The following is a 13383-nucleotide window of genomic DNA, read 5'->3' on the forward strand; positions in this document are numbered from 1 at the left end:
ATTTCACAAATGGTTTCAATGCATTATAAACTAATTATTACGGAAACACATTTAAGGTGCATTTGTATACAATTATGCAATGTAATTTAAAAGGACAATAAGTTGATTTTATACAATATAACTTTACTGTTGTGCCATACAAATTGCAGATTGAAAGAAGAAAGTCTAAAATAATCTTGATGGTTAAATCAAATTTGTATGTGCTGTTATCTGTGTTTCACATTTGGTTTCCAGTTAAGGAGCTATCACAGAAGTGAAAATATTATAGCACTATTCGAATTTTAAATCAAGGTATTTTAAATTTATTAATTATCAAATATATTTTATGCAGCAAATATTGTCCAGCTGGAAATGAATGTCAATTGGATCCAATTAAAATTTCAATTGGTTTGAACTGGTTTAAACTGGAATGAATTGGATGCCCAAAGAAAGGCATGAGAATGAATTGGGTTCAATCTGAATCTAAACTGAAACCATGCAGGACAATTTACAATTGGTGAATTGTATCTAATTGTAAGTTTGTACACGTTTGAACCAATTGTAAAATCAATGGGAAATTTCATTACTGTTTACAGTGTACAAATTCTACTGTTTTCAATTATCTTCTACTGCAAACTGAAATGTACTGAAACCCTACTGTACAGCTACTGTACTTCAATAGTAGGGTTACTGTACTGGAAAAACAATGTTTGCTACAATATGTAAATTAGAAGTGGACACAAAATCAGGATTTCAAAATCGGCATTTTTTTTAATGAAGAGGAAAATTTGAAAAAAATCGTCCTCACGGCTGCCAAAGGTCCAGTCAAGCCAATTGAAGACAAGAGACTAGAATACTCTGGGTGAATATATGCCACTAAGCTCACAATCTGCAACTCAATTTCCAGAAAGATTTTATTTATATAAGGGTTCAGCTATGTTTAACAAGTAATGTTCAGTTTCACAGAAAAGGGCAAATGTTAACAATAACACTTGGTTTTAAGATTTCGCAAGTGGGCACCCAGTAGTCACTCTTGTAGATACTGCTGAGGGCTCCTGTGCATCAAAATTGTTAACACTCTCACCTTCGGTGCGAGAGGTCCTGGGTTCCATTCCTGCTTGGGAGCCTCAAATATTTAGGTGTTGAACCAGTATAGTGAGGACATATGGGGAGCTACTTGAAAAGATGTAGTGGGCTCCTGTCTTCAAAGCCAGAAAACTGGAAAAAGGGAATCAGTGTCCTAACTACATGTCACACAATGAAAAAGCCACGCTGACAGGCCTTTGAGGGTAGATAAGCAATGAGTTTAGACTGCTGAAACAATGATGCTCTTGTATCACAAAATGGAAAGAGTTATCTCCAAGCAGAATACGCATATGAAGAGAACCATCACAAAAAAGAGTATATTGGAAATACCAGTAGAGGGCCAGGTAAGAAGTAGTAATGCAAACGTCTGGTTGAAGACCGATGGTACTGGAGTGTTAGAGAAGATCATGTGGATGATGATAGAAGCCCATGAAATGAAAATTTGGAAAATGCCTCGAAAAACGTCTTTGTTTAAAAGAAAGAGAGAGAGAGAGAGAAAGAGAAAAAGTATCAGAGTGAGAGTAAGTGAGGGAGAGAAAGAGTGAGTCAGAGAAATACACAGAGAGTGAGTGAGTGGGAGTGAGCAAGAGTGAGTGAAAGGGAGGGGAAGGAGAGACACAGAGAGAGATGAGGAAGAGAGAGAGAGAGAGAGAGAGAGAGAGAGAGAGAGAGAGAGAGAGAGAGAGAGAGAGAGAGAGAGAGAGAGGAAGGAGAGTGAGTGAGAGTGAGCAAGAGAGAGCTAGGGGATGAAGAGTTGAGTGAAAGGGAGGGTAAGGAGCGAGGCAGAGAGGGGGAGAAAGAGTGAGTGAAGGGGAGGGAGCAAGAGAGAGTGAAGGGGAGGGGAGAGACAGAGTGAGTGAAGGGGAGAGGGAGAGAGAGAGATGGAGCAAGAGAGAGTGAAGGGGAAGGGCAGACAGAGAGAGTGAGTGAAGGGGAGGGAGAGAGAGAGGGGGGAGTGAGTGTTTCTTGACTTCATTCATTGAATGCTCTACTTTTTATTCTTTTCCTGAACTCTGACAACACCATGGCAAAAAAAAGTTCAATATGAAAATTAGAATAAGTGTCACAAATTAACACACCTGTCTCTAAAAGTTTTGTTCACTATTGAAGATTTAGCTAGGCAATAAAAATTCATTTCTTTACAAGTATAAAAATCAATCATGAAGCATCAGATTAGAGATTTTCAACTCCTGTTATCATAGTTAAAATATTTGTAAGGTTGCCACAAAACTATAACAACTTGTTATGAACTGAATCACAGGGAAAGCAAAACAAACAAAAAAACAACTCTCTTTTAAATGTATGTAGTTGAAGAAAGAAATGTCACACCATCAAAACAGTTTCTAAGATTTTCTTGGTTTACATGTTGTTAGAAGAAACAATACTACCCGTAGAAACATGAGATATTGAAATTTCAAATAGCACGTGAACAAAAGTCAGCCAAAAATGTAACAATCACTTTTAGTTAATACTTTAATATTTTAAAAGGCACAAACAGAAAAGTTCTATTGTTATTATGACAAAAATAAATAACTTGTTAGATTTCAGACTTAGTTTTATTGAGAATGCTTGTAGTGAAACTTTCTATCTTTTAACAATAAGTATTTACCTCTGAACATCAAGTGATTTGTTTTTTGAAAACATATGAACTACTGACTTTTTAATAAACATTACAACTGTCATTAAGTCTTTATACATAACAGATTTCGTAATTCCTCCAAGAACATTGCAGAATTATTATTGTGAAAGTTACACAAACAACGAGCCATAACAAACATGACATGTCAGTTGTATTTTTACTGTGATTTCAGAATGTTTTTCTCCCTTAAATACATTCTGAAACACAACTATGGTTTCTACACAGTATCAATGCAATATTTGTACAGTTTGCTATTGGAATCTTATTGAAGCTTTTAAGCATGCAAGCAGATGATTTGCAAAAAGTTTTCTATAAACTCAATGGAAGAACTGCTTATTTCCCTTCACAAATTGATTTTCCCCTTAACATTCATCAGTTGTAAATATATATATTTTGAACTCAATATCATCCATTTATATATATATTTTTCTGTGTTTCATTTATTTGACAAGTGGTGTGATGGTGTTTGTAAGCTGCTGATGTGATTTTATTATGCTGTGAGAAAATATGAGAGAGGTGTTTCGAACAGTCATTTCATTTATCACTGTTGATGCATACTGTATTCCTTGGGGCCTATTCAAGATGTATCGAAACAAGCAAATAAGAAAAACCGAAAAAAGCCTGAATTACAATATCATACAGATACAGACTTCGGTGCAAACATAAGTGTCTTTAGGCAATGCACAATAAATGCACGACTACAAATGCATGTGAGGAGTTAACAATAATGCTAACGTTGGATTTATTTGCACGCAAAAATTGCTTATGATGGATATAAACACACGTCCTCTACATACTAAAGCACATATTCATTGACGTTATGCTTGATCTCAACCAGACGCATATACACCCAAACACACGTAATGAAAGCAATATTTTGCAGCCAAGTAGCACCATTTTTTTTTCTAACTTCTTGTATATTACATAAATTTTCTCCGATAAAAGGAAGAAAGGAGAAATTTGTTTCTGGGGTAGCTGGTTGTATTTTAGCAATTGTACAGGAACAAAAATGGAAGAAATGTATGCCCCATTCTATTGAATGACATTTTATTGTATCGTATCTGGTATATGGACTATAAGACTCTTCTGTTGGCTATTATGGCAGTGATATTGCATAAGAACTCTCGTCTCACTTGTATTTTTTTGTCATGTCTCACAGCTTATAGAACCGATAGGATTCCCATCTTTCAACCTCAGTACACGTTATTGCTCACTGAACATTATATGTACCTACATCTCCACCAGTCGCTAAACGGATTCAAAACGTATTGTCCACATCATACTGTGTGTAAAGCATTGGCACCACACTGACAAACGGTCCAAATCCTAACTACAGATTTGGCATTCCTAGTAAAAAGGGGGAGGTGGGGCTAGGAGATACAATGACCATTCTTTTTTTTTATTATTAAACAAGTTTTGTTCCGTTGTAAACATTCATTTTTACTTCCTTCGAAAATCCATCGTCTCAAAGCATTCCAAATTGACCAGCGAAGCTTGAACTACTTCCACAGTGAGCCTATTGATTCCGCCTTTTAAATTTATTGCCCTGATTAACTTTCTCTTTTCTTTTTGCATGTAAATTTCATACAAGGCACTTCTACTTGCTTTCTTTTTTCGTAATGGCACTAACGCTATTCCCTCAATATTTTTATATTCATCTCTTTCTTTTGTTCACTCTTTTTACAATCAACAACAATATAACACAACATCTGCTGTACTGCACAACCTTGAATATTTATATATATATATATATATATACTTATATATCATATCTCATCTATTACACTGCATACAAATATACACTGATGCTAATATGCAACATAAAAAAAAATCCTTCCAAGTACAAATTTGTGCAAGAACTGACTCTCACATAATCCACCAGTCTTGTCAAACCAGATCTCATAGGATAACTCTGTAGTGGTATATATATGTTGTTACCTGACAGAAATCCACTGTGAAAGTAGCCCAAATATTAACATCACATTATTATTCAAACTTAAATTCTTCCATCACCAGTTCCCCTGCCACTGTGTCGTGAAAACTTTTTACCAGGAGGCAAAAATCTGGGGTTTATGGGGGGAGGGGGTGGGAATGCCCAAACTTCAAAAGACACATCCAGAATTACAATCTTACATACAATATGGTATACATGCTCAGTAGTCATGACTAAATTCCTTACTGTGGCATGGGAAACTAAAAAAAAAGCACAGATGCTGAATACCCTATCCAAATCACAACTTGTGTATATTACTGCAGTTTGTTTAAATACTGTGATGTACACAATCTAATCCACAAACTCTGAATAACTGTTAACAAATTACAAAACAGCATATCAAATATACTAGTAAGTTCCACAAGTAATACCACAGTACAATCACAACAAAATTCTATCAAATTACTTCATATCTTCTTCAGTAAAACAATTAATTATAATTCCTTGTAATTGATATTTTTTTATGTATTAAGAGGAACTGAGGATATTGTGTGTGTTTTTAGAGTCAAGATAAAAAATATCTTATGCCTGTCACGTGAAATAAATTAATGAACATAAAATCATACCAAGTTTCATTGGCACAACATCCAGTACAATATACAAAGCACTGGTTAAAAATGTTTACTGTGGATAATGCAATACTCCCCATTGCAATGTATAAAGCACAGTAAATTGGTAAACACTTTAGTCTTACTGTAAAACTGTAGCTTTTTATAGTTTCCTTATTTTCAAAAAACTACCTTTGTATTAAATAACAGCTTCGTTCAATCATTTTCCGTTCCGTCCTCGTCCGTGCCATTCCTAATTGGCTTCGTTTCTTCCGATTCCGCCGGATCCGACCGTTCCTCACTTGAACTCTCTTTCTTATCCTCCTTCTGACTTTCCTCGTCTTCTTCCTCCTCCTCTTCTTTGGCGGCACTAGGCTGCGGAGAAATCCTACTCTGCACGACGGCTTCCGAAGCCATCGGCGGCAGACGGTCCCTTAGACGTGCCTGCTCAACGGGTGGGCTAGGGGACGACTCACTTGGCGATCCGGGGGACTTCTTTGGGCTGAGGAACAGAGACGTCGAAGACTTCTTCCCTCTGCCTTGGCCCCGTCCCCTTCCACGTGATCCCCTAAGAAACCAACTCTCAGGTTTGCTTGGCCTGGCTAATTCCCGAACTGTCTGTGGAAAGGAGCACTGTTGACCCTCAGGCAGTGATGTCTAGAGCAACAATGAAAAACTGTGCAGAGGCTGGGAAAGCAGACTGGTGTAACATCGTGTACAACATAAACAGCCAAAAAACCATCGGGACAATAAAAAATGGTAACGTTCCCAAAAGCAAAGCCCTCAATACTTTTTTGGATGCAAGAGAAAAAAATAAACAATTTGCCATAAAAAATATAACAATACATATTCATACAGAAAACACAAGGTCAAAAAAGTTGCAGCTCAAGCAAGTACAAGTTGTTTCTTTTTTTAAAAAATGCATTCTCAATGTATAAATAATATTTGCATAAACATAAGTCGTTTGAGGAAAAATAAACATCATAAAATGGGGGATATTTACACTTAATGTACACAGAGTCAAAGGGTGTGAGGTGAATTAAACCATTGAAGCATAATGCACACAGAAATAAGAAAAAAATGACAATTCAGCAAACCTGTGTACATTCAAGATCATCCAGCATTGCCTACATTTGCATTTCAACAATTAAAACATTATTATTGAAAAAAGCAATAATGCAAAACTTTAATAAACTCTCAAGCATCCGTGTAAAATTCTCAAAGCAAATATTATTTTGCTTTACAACAAGGTAAACAATTGCAAGTGATGTGATATATTTAAATTAAATACTCAAAATGCAAACATAGTAAATATCATGTACAGTAAAACTTCGTTAATCTGGACTTCGCTTAATCCGGACAGCCAAGAGGTACAATTAAAAGCAAAATGCAAGGTTTTAAATGTAGCTAGAAGTCAACAAAAAGAACTTCTCAAAGAAAAGGCAGTCAACGACTGATTAAATTCTGTTTCCCGCAGACTTACTGTACTGTATAGTGTATTTAGGCCTATGCCCTTTAAATGCACCATAATAAACATGTTTTGTTGCTATAAACGGAGTTTTAATGCACTTTCTACTGTTCTTAGGTTATTTCAGTTAATCCGGACTTTTGTTAAACCGGTCAAATTATACCTCCCCCATTAGTCTGGATTAATGAGGTTTTACTGTATTATTAAAATGTGACGAGAAACTGTTTTCACAATATGTACCTTATTATAATCCTCAAACAGGTAGGGATACAGACAATACCTCAACCTCACGATAAATCCCGGAACTGTCACGTAGCATATGTCAAATTGATGATGTTTCAAGAATGTCTAAAAATGATTTGATATAACTTGTTGCATTTACAGGATGTGTCTTTGGAAAACATTTATATTATCTTATACCCCTTCTTTAGGTTAATGAAAAATGTTTTCTACTGAATAGAACAGAGTTTACTGAATATTCTTGAAAATAAATGAACAATTACAACAACAATTTTATACATAATAAAGGTAAAAAGGTAAAGTGTTCCCCTGTGCATAGCACCACGCCATGAAGGCGTATAGGGGGTGTGGGGGTAACGCCCCACACTTTCTTGATCCGGTCATGAGTGGGGGTGATGTGATCAGCATCATGCCCCTGACCGCCTTTACCCCCCAGGGTTTCCCCCAGGTACCCATGTCATTCGACGCTGGGTGGGCGCCGGGGCCGCTTCCACCGTTAGAAAAGTTCCCGGATTTGAACTGGCCATCATTTTATACATAATATCTCCCATAAAGAAGGATCAAGAAACAGTGAAATTTCTTTTGATTATCAAATCTTACAATAACACTTGTATTTTTCTAGTTTTTATTATTATTATTAATACAAGGTAATGACGTTACTGTTTACATGGCTAGGAAGGTCCAGAACTGCAGCTGTTCAATCAAAATGTTGACAACAAGAAATTCATTGCTGCTCACAATTATGTACATCATAAGGGCCTTCCCGATGACGTAGTGCTAATGTCGTCGCCTTTAATCAAGGGGTCCCAGGTTTGATACCCAGTGGAGGCACATCCAGTGGTTTGGATATCACTTTAAACTGTAGTTCCAGTCCAAATTAGCCTATCTGTGCATAAAGTGGACTTCCATCAGACCACGTGCACGAGAATAATCATAGGCAACCAGAATATGCTGTCATGCTGTCAGTTTATGTTATTGAAGCAAGTAGGAGTTGCTAAAAATATTTGAGAATTTAAAACAGGTACATGTTGAGAACATATTTTCTGCGACTTGCAACTACAATGTAAAAAAGTACTCAAAATATAAATTTTCCTTACATACTATTCCTTCATTTTTAAACTCACCATGCACATAACATTATAGTTTAGTTTAATCAAACAAAGTTATCTAAATATATTTCCCCTTCATTCGAAACGTTACTGAGGTTATTTTTCTAACAATATTGTATAGAAGAGTGTTTATGGTGTCAAAGAAGATAATAGTTCATACCAATATTGAGATTAAGGTCGTCTGTAATTTGTAATTAACATTAATAAGAACGTTTGTTTCTTCAGTAGCTGAAAGTTTTTAATATGCTCAATGTATTCTGCATATACATCTTGTTCATGATGAAAAGTATTTTTGTCTCTTGGAAAAATACATATAGCACATTGAAATGTTGAACAATTTAAGCTACTGAAAAAACAAACGTTCTAATATGCATTACAAGATACATGAACCATTTGCAAACATCTAGGATAGGAAATCTGCTTTCCAGCTATAGAACCCTGTTATGGAGCGGAATTAGAATTTTCACTGGGAATTAATGTTAGCAGAGACAAGTTCTAGAATATTCAAGATAATATATTCTGTGCTTAAAAAGCAAATAACTTATGAAATTTCAAATGGTAATCCGCAATTGAGCTGTCATAGGATTAATAGTGCGAAGAAGGACGACTGTTGATAATGACATAACAGAACAAGTACACGCTCCATTCAAGATCTGAAACCAGGACTTTCAGTTTAGAAGAAATAGATTATGGAGATAGTTGAGATTCTCATGGAAAATATTAACCTGTTACATAACATGAAGAACAGTGACAGTAACAATAGATAACGATGTTCAAGCATATATGATCAAGAATTGCAGCAAGAAAAATTGTGGTATATACTCACAAAATAATATGTTTAGTTGCAATATGCGCTAAATAAATTTCATGTGAAGACAAGTACTGCCATGTATTTAAAATGGAAAACAAGTATATTAAATTTGTTGATAAATAATAAAAACACTTTTCTCTTACATTTCCATTTCTGGCATATAGTTGATTTTTGCACAAAATTTCTATTGTTTCCAATAATCTGTATCAGGTGAGTAATAACAAGAACATACTGTTATTGTGTAATAAAAAAAAGTACCAGAAACTAAAATAAAACAATGTGAGATACTTATTTTACTTATCTTAATCAGGTTGCTTCAAGAAGAAAGCTATACTATAATTATATTAATCACACTTTTGATCCTATTTATATTGTTGCAAGCTGGTAATTTTCACAATTTTTATTAATATTAAATCATTTGGCAACACTATTCACAGAAGGTATTCATATACTTTCTTGCAATTTATCTCTCCTTTTCCTTGGAAAATAGTTTTTCGTATAGGTTCTTTCTACTACATACAGGGCATCAAGCTACTGATGCATAAATATTGTTTAACCTTTCGGGACGTGCAACGTTGTAAATTTTACAACAGTGTTGTTCATTTGTTTCTAGCAAAGGCATTTGGTAACATTGTAACGTGGGGCCCATGTCTATTCAGTTTCTTGACTGTCCCCACCAGTTCTATAAGTTCAAGCAACGCCCTTAACAGTTTGTCAGTGGCAAATAAGGATTCTAACAATGAACGTTAGGTAATGTTGTACTTTTTACAACATGCATCTTCTCGTGTAGTATTTTATTTTTGATTTTTGTACTTTTTGTGAGTGATTTTTTTTATTCAACATGTCACATAGATTAGATGCAAGTAAAATAGAACAATTTCTTCTAGAATCTTCACGCAAGGAGGACAATGTAGGCGTAATTAGTGATTTACATTAAAGTTACAGCGACCAGAGTGAAGAATATATTCAGCATGATGACCATTTTGATGGGAATGAGATTGAAGGTGGTGATGAATATTTAGTAGATGGAGGTTTAAAGTTTTAAGAACGTGTTGTTACAGAATTTGTGCTTGGTAAGGATTTAGAAGCTATTTGGTGTACGACAGAAGTTGGTCAGATTAAAAACATTCTCAGGAAGCTTCTTGGAGCATGACACCAATATAAAACAATAAAGAATCTTACACGATAAAACTAATTAAAACCAAGGAGCACAAAATATATTAAGCTTGTGAAAACAGATAATTTATGTATGTTGTAAAAAGTAGAACATGCGACTGCTCGCATGAGTGAAATAAGCACGCGTCGAAAGGTTAAAGAAAATTCTGTAACAGGATGTCTACCAGTCAAGAATGTCAAGAAAAGGTCAAGAAATCAACAGGTAGGTCATGAAAGTCAAGAAATTATGCTTGTGGTCAATACTTTTTGCTTATTTTTTTTATCGTATAGTGAATTTATATTGTTACATACCCGTACTGGGATTTGATAAAATTGAATATTTGGGAATTTAAAACTGTATTGAGTTATGGTTAAAATTTGTTCACTTTGTTTCTTAAGAGTTATATTCTTGTATCCTTGGAGTTTTGTAAAACTATTAAATAAAGTCATCCAGGATGAAGTCTGAAGCAATATTTTTTACATGTATTAATAATTAAAATAAATAATAATAAAATAATTAAACTCTTGTCAAATTACAGCTTTAGTTTTCATCTTAACTGGTCTTGTTGTGGGGGTTTTTCATTGAATAAAAATATCTGTTTTCTTAATTTCCAACTATATGCATGTAGGGGGTAATTAAATACATGTTAAGAAAAATGGAAGATAAAGCAGCAATAAATATGGTGTCAAACATCTTGCTCATATGATAATAATTAATGGAGTGAGAATAGTGGATTTCCAGTTCAAGATGTACACTTTACCTGTTTCTTGTTTTCAGACACTGGTATATGGCAGAGAGGGGGGCTGATGGGTCTACAGCCCCTCCAGAAATTTTGAGAAAATCAAAATTTTCAAAGGAAAGTGGAAAAAAACAGTGGTATATCATGACCCCCCATTTACCATCTTTGCCTTTGATCAACTTTTAAAACAAAGGTTATAATTACGAGATACTATATTGTGCATCCCGCCCCCACACCTCTTAATGTAATATCCACATTTACAATCCCAGCCAGCCCCTCCGAAAACAATCCTGCGTATGCTAGTGTTTCATTCCATTAAGCCTAATGATGGAAGCTGGAAGAAATTGTAACCAGCTTTAGTAATTTTATGCGCTTTCGTTAATAATAAAAATGTATCCTTCTGCACCTTACCGTGAAATCCATTTACTTTGTGGATATTAATGTGAAAGTTACCAGCTTCTACAACCCCACCCCAAGAAGATATTACAAACTATCTGAAATGTCACCTTGGGGAGCCGATGCACATTACCTGACTTATTAGGCCAAATCTCAAGGAGGTACTTGAGCACGCTGATCGGCCGGTGGAAGTCCTGTTCCCTTCCCTCTTCACTCTGCAGCATCAGCACAGGACCAAAGCAGACAGCCAGATTCTGGGGAGCCATTTTATTACGATCCGACTGGGAAACTACTAAGCTCAGGTGGTCCATCAGGAAAACAAGTGTACTCTGCAACCAAGATTGCACATTTTTAAGTTCATCTGCAAATAATACTCACTTATACATTGACAATGAATGCTTACTACTAAGAGTATTAACATAAATGGTATATTACTCATTTCTGTATAAAATTCACATTGTTTTTTTTAATTTTTGTATTTGTCAAAATTCGCGTACTGGAAAATGTGGACTTATGTGTTTTAAAACTCTCCTTGTAAGTGAATAATTTCACAGACATAAAAAGTGATTAGGATGTTTATTACACTTATTTACACACTTCAGCAATTAATGCTCCACTCTACCCCTCCCCTCCATGTAGGAGTATGATGCACAGGAGTCGCACGCAAGCTCTTTTGCCTGTACTTCCACTATACCTACCAACTGCCAGCCTCACTCCTACCAGAGGTGGGTGATCATTCAGCTGTTTATGGGTAGACATGTGGTCAGTTCGACAAATCCCCAGTTGATGTTGCAGGTTGCCATGACCGGGTTACGCTACTCGTTCATAACTCCCCAATTTCCTTACGATGGTGGGTGGCCGGCCACAGGTCCCATACACAGGCCAAAATGCCAGGAAAAGTTATTTAACTTCCCCCGGGGGACTCAAACCTGCATGTGTTCCGTAGCCAGAGCCCAAAGCTCGTGCATTATACTGCACGGCGATGGTGTGGGACACCAGGACAATTTAGGTGGAATAAACACACCAGGAAAATAGGAGACTGGAATAAAATCAACAAGACACACCAGCATGGTCACCATGCTGACACCATGCCTAGAGGGAATAGCAGGTCTGGTCCGACAGGCAGGAGCGATGTTCACAGAACAGTTGTTGGGACAAAGAGCATTCGCCCTGCGGAAGTACAGTGCCTGAATGCCTACCCCTATGTCACCTGCAATTCAATCTCTGTGCACTGCCTACTACCAAGCTGCAACGATTCCTCCACCAGTGCATCCAGGCAGTTCTCCATGACCCACTTCGAGGTGCCAGTTTGGCACTGCTTATGGCAGCAAGAAGTTAGGAACCATATCTTGCAAGGGCTGACAACAGTGATTCCCAACATCCTTCATTAAGGGGGAGAGGGACAATTTCCCCTAGGTATTTCTCGCCGTGGCAGCTGCCGATCACTGTTGCCAACTTTGCTCTCTTGGAGCCAGATCTGGCTCTTTCATGCACACGTTTCGCTGTGAACTGTAGCACCTGCCCCACTATGTTGCCACCACTGGCTCCGGCCCACGAAGACCAACTTTTGCCATGAGTGCACATATTGCACGTGACGTGATATTTATATATTGGCTGTGTTGCCCACCTCCTCTTACCTCCCCAGCTACTTTTATATAGTGCCGTGGCTAAGGTGAAGATGACAATATTGTTATCCGGGAATCCTTTATTATCGATTTCATATGAGCATCAGTGGATTATTGAGATGGGTTATGCTGCCGAATCTAGGTGGTGAAAATTAAGAATAAATTGCCATCACTTTAAAGCTAACGACAATAGCAGTGCCCCCACCCCTCTGACACCTAAAATTACCCTAGGAGGCACTTTATGCAGCCTTCGTTAATCTAGCTCTGTGAAAGTCATCTTTAGCTCTTTTAATGGTGAAATTTAGCTCTTTTATGCACATCAGGTTTAGCAAAACTGCCAGGATGGCCATAGCAGGTAAGGAGAAATACATCAGGCTTATGGGACCATTATTTTATTCGTTCTCTCCGGAATATCAAACATCGAATGACCAGAAGCGTGCGGTAAGGAAAGGCGGGGCAAGTGCCGCTTGCGTTGTTTTTTAAAACACTTTTGATATCTTAAGTTCGTGTTTTTCAATGCCTTTATACACATTAGAATGGAATTTATTTACTGTAAGATATTTACATTGCAGAATTTTCATTTCCTCTATTTTC

General features: G+C 36.5%; 1 protein-coding gene across 5 annotated transcripts in view; it reads right to left on the reverse strand.

Moving 5' to 3' along the window:
- Positions 1-1922: 1922 nt before the first annotated feature.
- The window catches only part of RhoGAP100F (Rho GTPase activating protein at 100F), an 858958-nt gene continuing 847497 nt past the window's right edge, over positions 1923-13383 (reverse strand). For 3 of the 5 annotated variants that reach the window (XM_083112158.1, XM_083112157.1, XM_083112159.1), the window contains 2 exons: positions 11298-11493; positions 1923-5859 (listed from right to left, as the gene is read on the reverse strand). In XM_083112158.1, the coding sequence (XP_082968284.1) occupies positions 5462-5859; positions 11298-11493 (594 nt within the window). In that variant the 3' untranslated portion in view covers positions 1923-5461. Of the gene's footprint in view, positions 5903-11297; positions 11494-13383 lie in introns of all 5 variants that reach the window. The other 2 variants (XM_083112161.1, XM_083112162.1) reach the window with 2 other exon arrangements.

Source organism: Lepisma saccharinum, chromosome 26 (assembly GCF_977018435.1).
Source record: "Lepisma saccharinum chromosome 26, izLepSacc3.1, whole genome shotgun sequence".
NCBI lineage: Eukaryota > Metazoa > Arthropoda > Insecta > Zygentoma > Lepismatidae > Lepisma > Lepisma saccharinum.